Genomic DNA, 19,301 nt, shown 5'->3' with positions numbered 1-19,301 from the left:
TCAAGCTCTGTCAGGTTGGATGGGGAGCGTCGATACACAGCTATTTTCAGGTCCCTCCAGATATGTTCGATCGGGTTCAAGTCCAGGCTCTGGCTGGGCCACTCAAGAACATTCACAGACTTGTCACAAAGCCACTCCTGCATTGTCTTGGCTGTGCGCTTAGGGTCATTGTCCTGTTGGAAAGTGAAACTCCACCCAGTCTGAGATCCAGAATGCTCTGAAGCAGGTTTTCATCAAGGATCTCTCTGTACTTTGCTCCGTTCATCTTTCCCTCGATCCTGACTAGTTTCCTAGTTCCTACCGCTGAAAAACATCCCCACAGCATGATGCTGTCACCACCATGCTTCACTGTAGGTATGGTATTTGCCCGGTGATGAGTGGTGCCTGGTTTCCTCCAGACGTGACGCTTGGCATTCAGGCCAAAGAGTTTAATTATGGTTTCATCAGACCAGAGAATCATGTTTCTCATGGTCTGAGAGTCCTTTGGGTGCCTTTTGGCAATCTCCAAGCGGGCTGTCATGTGCCTTTTACTGCGAAGTGGCTTCTGTCTGGCCACTCTACCATAAAGGCCTGATTGGTGGAGTGCTGCAGATATTGTTGTCCTTCTGGAAGGTTCTCCCATCTTCACAGAGGAACTCTGGAGCTCTGTCAGAGTGACCATCGGGTTCTTGGTCACCTCCCTGACCAAGGCCCTTCTCCCCGATTGCTCAGTTTGGCCAAGCGGCCAGCTCTATGAAGAGTCCAGGTGGTTCCAAAGTTCTTCCATTTAAGAATGATGGAGGCCACTGTGCTCTTCGGGACCTGCAACGCTGCAGAAATTGTTTTATACCCTTCCCCAGATCTGTGTCTCGACACAATCCTGTCTCGGAGGTCTACGGACAATTCCTTCATCTACATGGCTTCGTTTTTGCTCTGTCAACTGTGGGACCTTATATAGATAGGTGTGTGCCTTTCCAAATCATGTCCAATCAATTTAATTTACCACTGGAGGACTCCAGTGATTGAGAATGATCAGCCATGATCATATTGAATGGCGGTGCTGGCTCGAAGGGTCGAATGGCCTACTCCTGCACCTATTGTCTATTGTCCAATCAAGTTGTAGAAACATCTCAAGGATAATCAATGGAAACAGAATGAACCTAAGCTCAATTTTGAGTGTCATAGCAAAGGGTCTGAATACTTATGTAAATGTGATATTTCAGTTATTTCTTTGTAATTACTTTGCAAAAATTTCTAAACACCTGTTTTCGCTTCTTCATTATGGGGTATTGTGTATAGATTGATGATTTAAAAAAAAAGAATTTAATCCATTTTAAAATAAGACTAACGTAACAAAATGTGGAAAAGGTGAAGGGGTCTGAATACTTTCTGAATGCACTGTACTTCACGCATTCATATATAATACTTTTAATCCATTACTCCCCTCAGCTTTCACATCGATTCCTATTACACTTGGCCATACTCTCCTATCCCTTCGTGAGCTTTCTGTCCTGTTAATTCTGGGGTATTTCTTATCTTTTCCTATACTCTCTTTCCCTTTAACTCCATCCTTGTCTATCCCATTTGTCCCCCCCCCCCACTATTTAGTTTAAACCCATCCACCCATATCTTGAATAAAAAACAAAGTGACAATCACACCCAGCTTATTATTACAAAATATTTCCAATATATGATCAGGAAATTCAGCCCATTCTAATTCTTTCTCAGTGAACAAAGTACACCCAATATCATCCGCAATCACAGACAATCAGGACTCAATGTGCGATCCTGTATCTGGCAGTAAATTCAAAGAGCTGGTGGAAAGGAACTGATTTTAAATCACTGGTTACAATAAGTCAATTTTTAAAAAAGCGCTAGTGTTTCTATATTTACTGACAGAGCAACCCACAGCCTCTTTACCTACTGAAACAGATAAACTAGTTTCATGATATGCAAAGATATTAAGGTTGTCAAAAGTTTCTTACATAAAAGGATTGCAATACAAAGTTGCACATTATAAGCTGGATTTATTTGAGATAGAAATCAGTCCAACAATATAGGGTATAAGTACATCAAATGGTCAGGAATTGTCAGGACAATAAACCTTTGTTGCCAGAGATAAAATGTGTTATTGGACATGAAACTTGCTCTGTATATAAATTATTTATGAAATAATCGGATTATGTTCAAGATTAAAGGCCTACATTTAAAATTCCCCTTGCCACACTCATTTAAACGTTTAAATTTGTAACTTTCCTCATATTCGTGCAGTTTTCACAAAACAACATTTTATATTTGAAGAATCTGAAAACTGAACCGAAAAGGAAAAAAGTCACATGCCACTGATACAATGAAATCTGCCAATAAAAGTGGTGAATGAAATGCATCATAACAGATTTTAAAAAAATCTTTGCTGATAAACGTAGATCAAATAAGATGATATGAAAAATGACTTCTACAAACCAGGTTTTTTGTTGTAGATGAAAAACATCCATAAGTTTTAGTTCTAAGTGCCTCAGCTAAGAAATTGTAACTGTTTATTATTTTTAGAGATAGAATTTGCTTTGGATAATAAATAGAAACAGATTTGTTAAAATTGAACAACAAATTACATCTCCCCTCATTCTCAACATATCCTGTACAATCTTTCTCCAAAAGCATATTACCACTCATTCTCCTTAAAAACATTCTGACCAAGTTGCAGAACCCACATTTCACAATCAATAGATGATGAGTGAACATCCAAACTGTTCTGAAACACTGGTCTAACATAATTGTTCATGTAGAGCTGAAGCAAGATCTATGAAGTTCTGAAACCTGGACCCAAATTGCATCTGCATTCAAATTGACCACTGTGATAAGATCCCAAAAGTTTGCATAATAAAATTTCACGCTGATTCCATTGTCAATAGTAATACACAACAACCAGTTCAAAGCTGTTCGAGAAATATGGTGCTGTTCAATCAAATTATCCATTTCTTAAATGAGACAGAGTAAAATAATGCAAAGCAGCTCGACAATTCTTTCATTGCAACACCTCATGCAAAGCCTACCATAAGTCTCCCCTGTACAATCTAGGCAAATCTGCAGAAACCGAAAAATATGTTCAAGCGTTAATATATTAAGTGCAAAATTATTAATATCACTGTTAAATTATCACAGTGGATTGGGAGTGGGGGCAGTGTGGCTTGAAGCATTTCTCAGAATTAGTACATATCACAGGGGCTGTAGATTTCCAGACTGCATTGTGGCATGTGTAATCAGAGGTCAAGTGAAGCTGCTGCTTGGACATTTTGATCTCAAAAGTCAGGAATGACTTTACATATGCATCCTGAACACATCGTTAAGCCTAGCTTTTCACTCTTTTTTCAGTTGCAATGTCTTGAAATCATGGGTGAAATGGGAAAGGGGGAGGAGGGGATGTAGCCTTCAATCTTGTAAAGATCAGGTTTAACCAAACAAATTGCACCACAAGATATGCCACTGCGGAGTAAACTTCGCTGTCTGAAAGGGGAATTTCACCCACAAACACATGTCTACGACATTTTCTTGAGATTGTATTGTCCGTTAAAATACTTTAGTTATGAAAATAACATAGCTAAGCTTTCAGTTATGTTAACTCACAGTGCAATAACATGACAGAATGGGATCATTTAGGTCCGTTAATTTAAGTTTTCATACTATGGGCTGCAAAGGGAATGCATCAGTGCAGCAAAATAATAAAAAGCAAAAATAAATTGTGTTTTAAAAAGGGGGAAATGGCACCTCCTTTAAAGGAAGCTAAATCTACAGATATGACGTCACACATTTTTAAGGCAAGACCACACCTTCCAAGGAAAGTCAATATTGTACAAGATAAAAATTGTCCCCTGGTGACCCACACCACGTGATTTTTTCAATTAATTCTTTGCTTTTTGAAAGGCCTCCATTCATTTTGACCAAGTACTGTTTCTAAAGACACATTAGAAGGACCAGGTTCCACAGTTGCTTCAGTGTGTGAAGTTCCTGAATCCATTTGCGCTGGCCGTTGGCTAGACTGAACATGTGCAAGAAGTTCCCGAAGGGTTTGCCCTATTAGTTGTAGGGGTGTACGGAGTGACTCAATGGAGCCACACAAATTCTCCATGTGCTCATTCATGTCTTGCCGAAGTCCATGAATTCCTTCTTCAATCCTTTGGAAACCATCAATCAACATGGCATTGTGACATTCCTCGATTTTAAACAAAGTCTCTTCAGGAATCCAACTTGAAGACCTCCACCTATTTGGCCCGGTTTCTGGCTCATCCCCTGGAGAATCTGGATGAATGATCTCCTGGGGTTCCTCATAATCATCCTCATCATCACCTTCATCTTCAATGGTTACAAGGTTCGAAGCCATCATGGTATCTGTGAGAAAAACAGGTGAAGCGGGAATCTCAGCATATATTTATTATCCAGGAGGACAAGTACATTCATATGAAAGGATTCAAAGGGGATAACAGGATGGCCCCTAGCCTATCACAAGAGGTTGAAGTGGTTCATGTTCTTACTGAGGGAAGAGGGGATATGTTGAGGGGATTGTGATAATGAGGCATGATTTTAAATCATGGAGAACTGAGTGAAATGTTTTCAGTGAGATCTAGAAGAAAATTTAGGGGCACTATAAGCTAAAGTAATCACAAGCTCAACGTGCCTTAAAACTGTTGGTTAGCCTACGGTATGTGCACTTCACACCAAGAGTTGACTGCAGTATATTTGATGCATTCAAAAAGAAATTGGACCCAACTCCCGATTTGCAAAGTTTAAAAGATGTAATTAGCACAAGGAATACAGTTAGTGATTCTCAGATTTAAAATAATTTATTAGTGTGCAAAGGATGATCATCTCTGGTACGATGAAGAGGCACACCTGCGTTGCCTCCTGCCAAAGGCTTTGCGAGGTTCAGGATCTCACGATGAACCTGCTTCCTCCGCATCCCCTCCAGCAATTATATCCAATGTGGCAACAGCACAGATTTAATGCAGGCTGTATCACGGTTATTTCCTCTCAAAAATATCTTGGATAAAGAGAATAGTGTAAAGATTTTCTCCAAAATCTGACCACAGTTTCGATTTTTGCCATCTACAGGACAGTTTGGTTTTCTCATTTCTGAACAGTTCCTCCTTATGGTGCTGCACTTCTACAATCAGGTCACACAACTTCTCTTGTCTGAAGTTGTACTTTGGTGCATTACTGGAAGCTTCTGTGCCGTTATATTTCTCTGTAATTTCCCAGCTGCAAGCTGCAAACAAACTGAAGCAGCTCATCGTAATCGTACATTTCCAAACTGGCCAGTCGCATTTTCTGAGAAAGTCACAATTTTGGAGCAATGTGCAAAGAATTTCCAGAGCAGCATCAAATCACAATTGCGTCAATGCAATAGGAGTGCAACAAAACGAATGGCCCATTCTTTGATGTAAAGTAAAATGAAGAATGTAGAGGAGAATGTATTTAACAATTTAATTCCATGGTTCTCTTAAGGTTTTAAATATTTAAATACTGATAAAATCACGATGCTCCAACATCTATATTTGTATCCTGTTCCAACTCACAATGGGACGAAAACGTGCATGAGAAATGTTTTACTGGTAACTAGACGGGCGTGGACCCGTTGGGTCCTAATCTCTCCTGCGGGCCTGGCAACCCTCCGAGTAAACCCCCCCCCCCCCACTCACCCACTCCATCCCCCCTCAACACCCTTATCCCCTCTCTCACCCACTCCACCCCCCCTCATTCCCCCCTCCCCTTCCCCCTCCCCTTCTCACCCACTCCATCCCCCATCCCCCCTCAACACCCCCTCCTCCTCTCAGCCACTCACCCACTCCATCCCCCTCAACCCCCCAAACCTCGCCTGCATTGGTCTAGCACCCTCCCCCCCATTCTCCTAACCCCCACTCACCCACTCCTGCCCCCCTTATCCCCCCCTCCTCCCCTTTCTCACCCACTCCATCACCCCCTCATTCCCCCCCCTCCCCTTTCCACCCACACCATCCCCCTTATCCCCCCCACTCACCCACTCTATCCCCCCTCAACACCCCCTCCTCCCCTCTCAGCCACTCACCCACTCCATCCCCCTCAACCCCCCAAACCTCACCTGCATTGGTCTAGCACCCTCCCCTCCCCCCATTCCCCTAACCCCCCACTCACTCCTGCCCCTCTCAACCCCCCTTATCCCCCCCCTCCTCCCCTCTCTCACCCACTCCATCCCCCCCTCAACCCCCCCTCCCCTTCCCACCCACACCATCCCCCTTATCCCCCCCACTCTATCCCCCCTCAACACCCCCTCCTCCCCTCTCAGCCACTCACCCACTCCATCCCCCACAACCCCCAAACCTCGCTTACATTGGTCTAGCACCCTCCCCTCCCCCCATTCCCCTAACCCCCCACTCACCCACTCCTTCCCCCCTCAACCCCCCCCTCCTCCCCCCCACCCACTCCATCCCCCCTTATTCCCCCCCCCCCCCCCCCCCCATTCACCCACTCCATCCCCCCTCCCCCACCCACTCCATCCCCCCATAAAACTCCCCCGGGACCGGGCGAGGGGGGAGAGGGAGTCAGCCCCCACCCCCTCCGGGCGGGCAGCAGGAGAGCTCTCCTCAGCCCCCCCTCCCCCCCGATTGGCCGCCACTCCCGTCACTCGGGCGGGTCCCACCACTCTCCGAGCTCCCAACTGTGCATTGTGTCCAAACCAAAGATACTAGAGGAGCAAGATAGACCACTCGTCTCTAAAAACCGTAGTATGTCATGGCGCCATTTTAGTAGGCAAAAACATTTGAAAAGAAAAATAACAAAAATCTGTGAATTGATAGAGGATATATATTCTGCGTTTTAATGGTATCATCACAGAAACAGTTCCCCCAAAACACTGATTACACTATGAGTGGCATAGCAAACGGCGAGTTTTGCTTACTAAAATGGCAGACTAAAATACGCTCCTTTGCGTACTACACTTCAGTATAGGCGATTTCAACGGAGTGTTCCATCTTGCTCCTCTAGTACCTGTAGTCCAAACCTCTCCAGATTGTCATTCCCGCCACACGGTTCCTCTCTTCCCCCCACCCCCCTTAAAACTTCCCTGGAGCCGGGCGAGGAGAGGAAAGGGGAGAGGGAGCCATCGCCCCTCCCCCGTGCGGCCAGCAGCAGGAGAGCTCTCCTCCCCCCCCCCCCGATTGGTCGCCACTCCCGTCACTCGAGCGGGTCCCCCCCCCCGCCGAGCTCCCAACTGTGCACGCGCGGACCTTCTCCCATTGTGACGTCGAAAACGGAGGCAGGCGCAGCTGACGGGCAGGGCAAGTGAAAAAGGGATTTATTAAAGTTTAAAAAGTGATTTTTAAAATATAAAGAGTGAAAAACTTTTAAAATATAACAAACATTTGAACCCCAGGATAATGGTGAGTAAGGTGGGCCTAAAATTGTCGCGCCATCGTGTACCGTTTTGGCTGAATTTCGAAAACAAATAGAAGCACAAATATACAAGATGAAAGTTTTGGTAATATATATAGATATTCAAAACAAGGCAGTTTGGTGTGTTTTGAAAGAAATTTAATCATATCAGTTTTTGAATCAGTGGTTACAGTGGAAAAGTAAATTCAAGCAATGAGAAAATGTATAGAATTAATGACATAGCAACTGGCTATTCATCCCTAATGGTCCAAGCTTCCATCCTATTTACCATTTCCTACATATTCACATCCTTTTACTCCATTACCCATCACGTATATATCAAGCCTCTATTAAAAAAAGCCAAAGCTCTTGTTTCAACTTCTTTCATCACACCACTCTAAATTAATTGCCTCAAAATTCTTTATTTGACATTTATGTCCCCAGTACAAGCAATTTGAAATCTGCAGATTGGACTCAAGACAGCAATTAAAGTCATTATTTCATAACAAAAACCTTTGTAAAGTAGACTTGAAATTAAATCAGTTAAAAAATATATGCCAGGAACAACAGTTAATAAGAAAATTGTGCTAAGAACTAACCTGCCAACATAAACTAACACTATACTTTCTGGAACCATCAAGGTAGACAAACACACAATGCATGTGGTATGCAACTTGGACACTTCATGTTAAGGAGCAGAGTAGTAAGCATGCCTGGGATTGAACCAGTCACACTGCCATTTAGTCAGCCACAGAGAAGTTAATACATCTGTAACCAAAAGACCAATAGTATTGTTTGGTCTTGAGACAGATCACTCATCATAACAATGCTAAAAAATAATTCTGGAATATTGTTTCCTTACTGTGATGGTAAGTTGCTGGTTGTGCTGGAAAGCCATTCTGCTGTGTTGTTTGCTGAGGCCCTGAGGCAATCTGTATTAGTCCGTCATTGTGGTTCACTGGCAACATGTTACTTGGCTGACCTAAAGAAATAAAGTGGAATGTAAAAATAAACACAACCCCAGGAGGCAGAGCAATGATGGAGACAATCAGATCAGGGAAAATTCCAGTGATGCATCTTCAGCTACATTTTTAAGAAGACCAATTCTATTCTGTTATTCAAAAAATATGTTGCCCAATCCATTAATACATTTTCAAAATTATTTCTTTCCTTCACCAAATTTCAAAACACTGCAACTGCCAAAAATCATAACAACATATAGTTTCAATTATACTCCAAGATGTACTTCTTGAAACAATTTGGCTTTTGGGCTCATGTACAGTTCTTCTGGAAGAACTGACATGAGAGAATGTGATTTTATTGGAGCAACCCAAATATTGAAAACCGTAAATAAAAACCATTGAAAATTCACAGGTGACTCTCAATCTTGAGGAAAAAATTACAATTGTAAAAATCCAGCACACGCTCTTTCATCCTGCTTATATTCCTATCATTTCAGGTCTTTAAAAATGATTTTATCCAATCAATTAAAATTTTATCTAAAAAATCTGTATTGGGCCAAAGGGCCTATTCCTATGCTTTATGTCTTTAAAATCTAAACAAAGATATTCCTGATCTGTTGATTTTAAAACAGCATTTCTTGTTTTTATTTCAGATTTGCAGCAATTGCAGCCTTTTATTTTTAGATCGTTTACACCACTGGATTATATTTTAGATTAGGACATTTCATGGCTTACTTCCAAAATTTAGATGGTTTCTTTCAATAAATTCATCACTTTTTTAAAAATCTGGCTGTATGGAAGTTAAAATTAGAAGTATTTTTGAAAATTCTTCTATATATGGTTAAGAAATAAGAATGAAGAATTACATTAGATGATTTTAAATCTTCAATATACCATGTAACAATTACATAATTTTCCACTTTTCATCTGCTTGTTGAAAGTTGAAGAAACTGTCTGTTCTACTGGACAAAAAAACATACTTTTTTCCATTCACAGCCAAATTTATTTTATGGCTGCCTCAGAGAGAATTTGTATTCATTTTTATTGAACTGATCAACTGAGATGTTATGGGTCTCATAGTTCATTAAATCACTTTAAATGGGTTTGAAGAATGGTTTTTCAAATGACCATTTTTGGTGAAATAATGATCAGAGATCATGGAAGGACAGAGCAATTTGAAACAAAGCTTAAATTGATTCTTGCAAAAATATCAACACTATACTTGGATTAAAACCATGCAATGATCTTGTGTAAAAACAGGTCAGTCAACCTCTATTGAGAGAACTATAGTTCTGTGTTCAAAAACAGAACAAAAGTTAAAATCCAATTGGTATCATGTCATGTGTCTGCCACAGAAACCTTCCTCCTTTGATGGAAAGGGAAAAATATGGTTCCCATAATGGCAGCCCCAACCTGCATCAGTGTTATGTTGCCTTGGTAAGGGTGTCCGTTGTTTGGCAATTAAAAAATAAACAGTATTTGACAGCAAAAGATAGTCAACACAAATTCAAACCATTTAATAATAGCATTACATAATCTGCATCAGTGTTATGTTCCCTTGGTAAGGGTGTTCGTTGTTTAGCAATTAAAAAATAAATGGTATTTGACAGCAAAAGATAGTCAACCCAAATTCAAACCATTTAATAATAGCATTACATAATCTGGGTTCAGGAAATAAGTTTTACTTTTGCCATTATATCTTGAAATTTAATTTAGCTGGAAGCTATGAGCTAAGAAATGTTGCTGGTACTCTTAGTAGATATTTCTATATAGCAGGCCTCGCAAGAGAGAAGAGAGTTGACATTCCTATATGGAGTATGTGATGGCAATTTGGAAATCTTTTGCACAAACAATTGACTGTAGGTCAACTGCTAATACTATGTCTGAGCATGGTAGATTTACTCTGCTCTCATTTCCTGCAGAGCAAAAATTACACTTGTCCTCAGTTTCTACCTCACCAGCCTCCATACAACACACAATTTTTGCCAGCTCCAACACAGATTCCACTGGTTTTTTAACCAGTACCTGCAGTGCATATTTCTACTCTATAAATTGAGTGACTGCTTTGTTGAGCACCAGCATTCTGTTCTATTACATTTCCAGTTGATTTTTTTTCTCTCCACTCCATATTTCCACCTGGTATTTAAAACATGTGAATGCTAACTCAGCTTAGGGCTCCTGAGGGAAGTTGGAGTCAGAGGGCAGGCCCAAAGGAGGGCAATCAAAGAACTTGCAAATGCCGCCAAACGGAGCAGTTACTGGCTGTGGCTGAAAAGAAAAGATACTGTCTGGGCTGCCACGTGACCATCTTGAGGCTAACCATAAGACACACACCCAGGTCTGATCACCCTGCGGTGGGCCTGCCTCAACTGAGGGTGTCGTGATAAAAGGCCGAAACACCCAGTGACGTTGAGGTACACAACTGAAGATGTGTCCGAATGGTAGCAACATTACCTAGTGGTCACCCCCAAGAACAACACCAGTCAATTGTAGTGCAAACCTTAGGGATTGTAACATCTAGTCCTACTAATCAATCAGAGTTATAATTCAAATATAATTAATTAATGTATTTGAGAATAATGAGGAAATTTTAAAAAATTAAATAATAATCAATTTGCAGACCCCTAAGCTGTTATCCGCTCACAAGACAGTTAGATCAATCCCAATTCCAGTGAACTAGTATATCAGGAAGACTGATACCTTTCTACAAAGGTACTGTCATCTGGAAATTGTTTTTATCATCGCACCTACAAAGCCTACTTTAGCTGTTTCAATAAATGTAATAGAATGCAAACTAGTTGAAGTCCACTTACAAACACTTCTGCAAAAAGTGAATCAACGATAAATAAATATCTAGCCAATATTGCCTTAAATAACCTTAAATTAGTTTCTTCCAAAACTTGATTACTGAACTGAGAACATAAAATAAAATGCAACCCTTTATACCCCTCCCAACATTTGATTTTACAAATTCGTATCTTGTGTCCAAAATTCATAATTTTACATCAAAATTCATAATATGGCACGTAATGTAACTTTTCAGCAAAAAAAAGTATGCATGCCAAAAACTACATTCATGTGTGAAAAACGATTATTATTTCCAACAGTCTGTAGTTCTTGGACTACATGTACAATGTCAGGTCTATCATGAGTATATTCTGCTATTTATAGAAAGGTTATTGAACAGAAATACTTTTTACAACACAAAGAAAAAAATGTTTTTTTTTTTTTCTATTTTGCTTTTTCCGTACATATCCCAATTCTCTTGGTATTGAATAAAAGAACAATGGTCATAACATGTATGACTAAGTTATGAAGAAAGAGTTTCATTTAAAACTGCACATACCTCATTTCATTGAAGACATACTTGCTCTGCATGTAGGGTTTGTTTGAAGCAGACCTCCAACATTTGATTTTACAAATTCATAATTTTGATGTCCAAAATTCAGAAGTTTACATCAAAATTCATAATGCGGCACATAATGCAACCTTTCAGACAAAAAAAAGTATGCACGCCAAATGCGCATACGCGTTGTGCTACATTCGTGTGTGAAAAACGACTATTATCTCCAACAGTCCGTAGTTCTTGGACTACATGTACAATGTCAAGCCTATCAAGAGTATTTTCTGCTATTTATAGAAAAGTTATTGAACAGATACTTTTTGCAACACAAAGAAAAAATTGTTTTGTTTTGTTTTTCCTATTTTGCTTTTTCCGACACATCCCAATTCTCTTGGTATTGAATAAAAGAACAATGGTCATAAAATGTATGACGACGTTATGAAGAAAGAGTTGATATATGCGACTTAACTAAGCATATGGAAGTATTTGTTGAAGTAAATTTGCACATTAATTGATAATCAGCTCAAAAAGGTGGCAATTGGCTTTTCTGCTGTATTTTATATTTTAACCCCGTCTTAATTAATTAATATAGTTATATAATCTTGCACTTAAATTTAATATTTACTCATTACAGTTCCACCACTGATTTTCTGGCACTCTTGGTTCCAGAGCTTAGCTGGTTTATCCAGCTGGCTAAGGAAGTCGGCTCTGGGGATAGATGTGCTGGCTCCAGCCGGCCGCAGGTTGCAAATTCAATCCACCGATCGCCCATGGAAGTCCCGATGAGGTCGAGATTGGCTGCCTTGCCCAGCCTAGGTAGCACAATTTCGGGAAGACATCCAGGGCGGGGGGATTTCCCGCAGAACCCCTAGCAACCAAATTGACAAATTGCAATTACCAACTGTTTTGCGGAAAAATGTGAGGCGAAATCGGAATGGCGGAAATTAAATAAGAAAGTGGAAACTTTCTGCCAAATTCAGAAGGGTTGGGAGGGGTGTTGAAGCCTACAATTATAGAGTTGAACAACTGGCACCCTCATCATTCCCACTCCTCTTCTGCTTCAGATCTTGATAGAGTCCACTTTTGCACTGTTGCAGTATTTCCGATGAGTAGCTTTGTTGGTAGCAGTGTTTTGGGCTAGCATGAAATGCTTTTGAACAAGCAAGTCACTCAATGTTCTTGTAGACATGCTTGCTCTCATCATACGTGTTGATATATGTGACTAAGCATAAGGAAGGATTTCATAGCGCGTCTGTGACCGTGCTAACAAAGGTCGCAATACAACACATCAATATTGACCATCCGAAAACAGTCAGTAATTTAGATCACTCCTATACCATCTGGCATATATCAAGTGGTCAAATTGACAAATTGAAATTACCAATGGTTTTGCGGAAAAATGTGAGGTGAAATCGGAATGGCGGAAATGAAATAAGAAAGCGGAAACTTTCCGCCCAATTTGGAAGGGTTGGGAGGTCTGCCTTATGCCAACTCTGACAATCAGAAAGACCACAACAGACCCAATATTAGAATTCAATTTTCTGTCTGATCTGCATACTTTGATATAGTCCAAAATATTTCTCAGCTTTGAATATTCTTAATGGACTGGACCAACTTTATACAGAGCAGTTAACCTCTGCTCTCGCTCCTCACTTGCTGTCTGATCAGATGGGCACTACTAGGGTTCACGGGTTAAAATATAGTTCCTCTGCAAACACCACCACCATCTCAGAAGTTAAAGGAAACTACAGTAACGCAATTAATTTTACTAACAAAGGAAGTGATTAAAAAAGCAGCCAGTAGACAAATTGTCTCAAATTTCCAAAATTAATTGCTGTTTGGATGAATTCTAAATCATTTAAGATTGCAGTTTGAAGCACAATATAGTGCATAATTGAACATTTAAAACCAATGATAGCAGGTATTGAAAATTCCTTATTTCATTAAATGCATTAAAGATTTTACAAAATATTACATGCAAATCTTACAATAATCACTTTACTTACTTGTGGTAGCAACAGGAATGCTGGGGAAATTGGTGGTGCTCGGAGTACTCGTCTCTGCTGGTGTTAACATGGCTGGTCCACTATATGTTTCAGTTGGTTGCCTGGTGCTGGGTGGATGCTGAATAGTTTGCAAAGAATGTCCTTCAGTGCTCAACAGAGATGGTGGCCCTTCAACTTGCACATAATCATTTACAAATTCATCTTTAACTAATAGGCTTGTTTGACCTGGAATCAATGGAAAAATAATTAAGAACCTGCACTACACACTCAGTATTTTCTGTCTGAACAGGATCTTTCACATTAGTCATCCCTTAAGTAAGAAGGTAAATATGCTTCCAAACCGTCGCAAAATTAGTCAACAGGCCGCCTTGAGATTACAAATGACGGGGTCATGAAGATCTGTACATATCAAAGAGTCACAAAAATTGGGGACTGGGTTCAGCCGAGCAGAGCTGGGAACACTGAACAGACTCATTCTCTTCCCGCACTTGCTCTCTCTGCGGCCATTGCCACTTGAGTGATCCTTTCATATAAATGTTGTTAATTTCCAACTTATAAAAGATTCATGTTACGAACAGTTCTCAGAAATTGAAACTTTTCGTAACCAAGGGCATGCCTGCATCTGTCTCCATGGACTGTTCAAATGCTGTAGCTCTTCTGCATAATTATGTGCGCTCCCACATCTCATTTGCCTCAAGATTCATTCTAGCATACAATTCTAAAAGGACTGATGATCAGTAGATACCTCTTCAATGTCCAAAGACTCCATATATCAACAATATGGATGAGAACATACAAGACACGGTTAGTAAGTTTGCAGATGTTCAAAGTTGGTGGTATCGTAGATAGTGATAGTATCTATCTTCGGAGACGGTGAAGATGGTCATCAAAAAGTATTGCAGGATCTTGATCAGCTGGATAAGTGAGCCGAAGAGTGGTTAATGGAATTTAATGCAGATAAGTGCGAGGCGTTGCATTTTCGGAAGTCAAACCAGGACAGGATCATTACAGTGAATGGCAGAGCCCTGGGGAGTGTTGTAAAACATAGGGACCGAGGACTGCTGGTACAGTTCCCTGAAAGTGGCGTCACGTGTAGGCAGGGTGGTCAAGGCGGCTTTCTGTACATTGGCCTTCATCATTTAGGATATTGAGTATAGAAGTTGGGATGTTATGTTACAGTTGTACAAGATGCTGGTGAGGCCACATTCCTGGCAGGACTTGTCCTCACCCTCAACTATTCTTTTTGGTCTCATCTCACTTTCTTCAAGTTAAAGGTATAGCCACGGACACTCGCATGCGCCCCAGCTCTGCCTGCCTTTTTGTTGGTTATAGAAACATAAAATAGGTGCAAGAGTAGGCCATTCAGCCGTTCGAGCTAGCACCGCCAAACAATATGATCATAGCTGATCATCCAAAATCAGTACCCCTTTCCTGCTTTTACCCCATATCCCTTGACTCCGTTAGCCCGAAGAGCTATATTTAACTCTCTCTTGAAAACTTCCAGTAAATTGGCCTCCATTGCCTTCTGTGGCAGATTCACAGATTCACAACTCTCTGGGTGAATTTTTTTTTCCTCATCTCAGTCCTAAATGGCCTGCCCCTTATTCTTACACTGTGACCCCTGGTTCTGGACTCCCCAACTTCAGGATTTTTTTCCAGCATCTAGCCTGTCCAATCCCTTAAGAATTTTATATGTTTCTATAAGATCCCCTCTTATCCTTCTAAATTCCAATGAATGGAAGCCCAGTCGATCCATTCTTTCATCATGTGTCTCTCTTCTGTTTCTGTTTTCTACTGCACAACTGCCAACAGCTGGGCTATCTCGTGCAGTCCCACCAACCCGGGAATTAACCTGGTGAATCTACGCTGCACTCCCTCAATTGCAAGAATGTCCTTCCTCAAATTAGGAGACCAAAACTGCACACAATGCTCCAGGTGTGGTCTCACCAGGACCGTGGACAACTGCAGTAGGACCTCCTTGCTCCTATAATCAAATCCTCTCGCTATACATCGGCGAGACCAAGCGTAGACCGGGGCGATCATTTTGCGGAACATCTTCTCAGCTCTCCTGAACCTACCTGATCTCCCGATAGCCGGACACTTTAATTCTCCGTCCCATTCCTTCACTGACCTTTCTATCCTAGATCTCCTTTGTCAGAATGAGGCTAAATGCAAATTGGAGGAACAACATCTCATATTTTGCTTGGGCAGCTTAGAGCCCAGTGGTATGAATATTGATTTCTCTCACTTCAGGTAGCCCCGGCATTCCCTCACTCTCTATCCCTCCCCCATCCAAGTCACACTAGCTTCTCGTTATCACCCTGCAAACAGCTAATAATGGCCTGTTTCTTTTATCATCATTACTTTTTTGCATATCCTTTATTCATTGTTCTTTATCTCTCCACATCATCGTCTATATCTCTTGCTTCCCCTTATCCCTAACCAGTCACCCATTCCTCTCTCAAGAGATGCTACCTCTCCTGCTGAGTTACTCCAGCTTTTTGTGTCTATCCTCTCGCTATGAAGGCCAACATGCCATTTGCTTTCTTCACTACCTGCTGTACCTGCATGCTTACTTTCAGTGACTGGTGTTCAAGGTCACCCAAGTCTCGTTGCACCCCCCTCTTCCTAATTTTTCACCATTCAATCTGAAGAAGGGTCTCGACCCAAAACGTCACCCATGAGTCAGAAGATGGGTTTCAATCCGAAACATCACCCATTCCTTCTTTCCAGAGATGCTTCCCGTGCCGCTGAGTTATTCCAGCATTTTGTGTCTACCATTCAGATAACAATCTGCCTTCTTGTTCTTGCCACAATGGAAGCAAGAGAAGAAATGAGCAGGGTGGGGCAGGGCTTTGATTATGTTAGTTGCTTCTCCGAGACAGCATGAAGTGTAGATGGTCGATGGTGGTGAGTATGGTCCCTGTGAAGGACTGAGTGATATTTCCAGCTTTCTGCAATTTCCTGTGGTCTTAGGCGGAGCTATTCCAAACCAAGCTGTGATGCAACCAGACAGTATACTTCTATGGTGCATCTGTCGAAGTTTGTAAGTAATTCAAGACATGCCAAATTTCCTCAATTTCCAACAGAAGTAGATGCTTTCTTGTCTGTTGCTTCAATATGGATGATGCACGACAGATTCATTGGTAATATTGACACCAATCAACTTGAAGCTCTCAACCATTTCCACTTCAGCACAATTGACGGTGATGCTTCCTTTAGTTGATAACTAGAGCCTTTGATTGTTGACACTTAAGAAGTTGTTGTCCTGTCACCATGTTAAGTTCTCTATCAACATTGTCATGTGTACCAAAGTGAAAAGTTTTTTTTTTGCATGCTAAACCAATCAAATCAGATTGATCAGATAGTATCCTAACTCTACATTAATACAATCAAGCCAAAATCAAGTACCATAGATAGAGCAAATAGATACAGAGTGCAAAATGTAGTTCTTAGCATTGTTGCACAACAATTCCAGAGACAAAGTCCAATGTTCGCAATGAGGTAGAGGAGAATGAGACTCTACCCTATCTTATGGAAGGACTGATCAGAAGACAGATAAGTGAGTGGAAGAAGCTATTGGTGGTTTCACTTTCAAATTTCTGTATCGTCTGCCCCCTGTGAGCAGAATCAGTGCCACAGGGCGGCGCAATGGCGCAGCGGTAAAGTTGCTGCCTGACAGCACTAGAGACCCAGGTTTGATGCCAACTACGGATGCTGTCTACATAGAGTTTGAACGTTCTCCCTATGACAACATGTGTTTTTTCCAAGTGCTCCAGTTTCCTCCCACTTTCAAAAGATGTGTAGGTTTGTATATTAATTGCCCTCTGTAAATTGTCCCTAGTGTGTAGGATAGAACTAGTGTATGGGAGATCGTTGGGCTGAAGAGTTTGTTTCCACGCTGTTTCTCGAAACTAAACTGAAGGTTGAATGGCTGGGATGGAAAAGGTCTTCACTAAAGTTGCTATGCAATAATCACATGCTCCCTGCTCCAGCTAACAATGGCCTGCTTCCTTTATTATTGTTACTTTTTTACATATCTTTCATTCATTTGTTCTATATCTCTCACTATATCACCGTCTATAATCTCTCGTTTCTCTTTCCCCTGACTCTCAGTCTGAAGAAGGGTCTCGACCCGAAACGCCGCCTCTTCCTTTTCTCCAGAGATAGAAACATAGAAAATAGGTGCAGGTGGAGGCCATTTAGCCCTTCGAGCCAGCACCGCCATTCATTGTGATCATGGCTGATCATCTACAACCAGTAACCTGTGCCTGCCTTCTCCCCATATCCCTTGATTCCACTAGCCCCTAGAGCTCTATCTAACTCTTTTTAAATTCATCCAGTGAATTGGCCTCCACTGCCTTCTGTGGCAGAGAATTCCACAAATTCACAACTCTCTGGGTGAAAAAGTTTCTTCTCACCTCAGTTTTAAATGGCCTCCCCTTTATTCTTAGATTGTGTCCCCTGGTTCTGGTCGCCCCCAACATTGGGAACATTTTTCCAGCATCTAGCTTGTCTAATCCTTTTCTAATTTTATATGTCTCTATAAGATCCCTCTCATCCTTCTAAACTCCAGTGAATACAAGCCTAGTCTTTCCAATCTTTCCTCATGACAGTCCCTCCATCCCAGGGATTAACCTTGTGAACCTAAGCTGCACTGCCTCAATAGCAAGGACGTCCCTCCCCAAATTAGGAGACCAAAACTGCACATAATACTCCAAATGTGGTCTCACCAGGGCCATATACAACTGCAGAAGAACTTCTTTGCTCCTTAACTCAAATCCTCTCGTTATGAAGGCCAACATGCCATTAGCTTTCTTCACTGCCTGCTGTACCTGCATGCTTACTTTCAGTGACTGGTGTACAAAGACACCAAGGTCTCGTTGCCCTTCCCCTTTACCTAATCTGACACCATTGAGATAATAATCTGCCTCCTTATTTTTGCCGCCAAAGTGGATAACCTCACATTTATCTACATTATACTGCATCTGCCATGCATCTGCCCACTCACTCAACCTGTCCAAGTCACCCTGCAACCTCTTAACATCCTCTTCGCAGTTCACATTGCCACCCAGCTTTGTGTCATCCGCAAACTTTCTAGTGTTACTTCTAATTCCATCATCCAAATCATTTATATATATTGTAAATAGTTGCGGCCCCAGCACCAAGTCTTGTGGCACTCCACTCTCCATTGCCTGCCAATCTGAAAAGGACCCGTTTATTCCTACTCTTTGCTTCCTGTCTGCCAACCAATTCTCTATCCATGTCAATACCCTACCCCCAATACCATGTGCAAAATTATTGCTCACCAATCTCCCGTGTGGGACCTTATCAAAGGCTTTCTGAAAGTCTAGATACACTACATCCACTGGCTCTCCTTCATCCATTTTACTTGTCATATTCTCAAAAAGTTCCAGAAGATTAGTCAAGCAGGATTTCCTCTTCATAAATCCATGTTGACTTGGACCAATCCATTTACTGCTATCCAAATGCGCCGTTATTATCTCTTTAATAATTGACTCCAGCATCTTCCCCACCACCGATGTCAGGCTAACTGGTCTATAATTCCCCGTTTTCTCTCTCTCGCTCCTTTCTTGAAAAGTGGGATGA

General features: G+C 41.4%; 1 protein-coding gene across 3 annotated transcripts in view; it reads right to left on the bottom strand.

The window, feature by feature from the left end:
- smad4b (SMAD family member 4b) overlaps positions 1 to 19,301 on the bottom strand; it is a 75,813-nt gene that overhangs the window by 16,904 nt on the left and 39,608 nt on the right. For all 3 annotated transcript variants that reach the window (XM_078421037.1, XM_078420955.1, XM_078421113.1), the window contains 2 exons: positions 13,692 to 13,916; positions 8,243 to 8,362 (listed from right to left, as the gene is read on the bottom strand). In XM_078421037.1, coding sequence (XP_078277163.1) covers positions 8,243 to 8,362; positions 13,692 to 13,916 — 345 coding nt within the window. The remainder of the gene's footprint in view (positions 1 to 8,242; positions 8,363 to 13,691; positions 13,917 to 19,301) is intronic.

The sequence above is a fragment of the Rhinoraja longicauda genome, chromosome 1, assembly GCF_053455715.1.
Source record: "Rhinoraja longicauda isolate Sanriku21f chromosome 1, sRhiLon1.1, whole genome shotgun sequence".
Classification (NCBI taxonomy): domain Eukaryota; kingdom Metazoa; phylum Chordata; class Chondrichthyes; order Rajiformes; family Arhynchobatidae; genus Rhinoraja; species Rhinoraja longicauda.
This window is presented reverse-complemented; position numbering and strand designations above follow the sequence as displayed.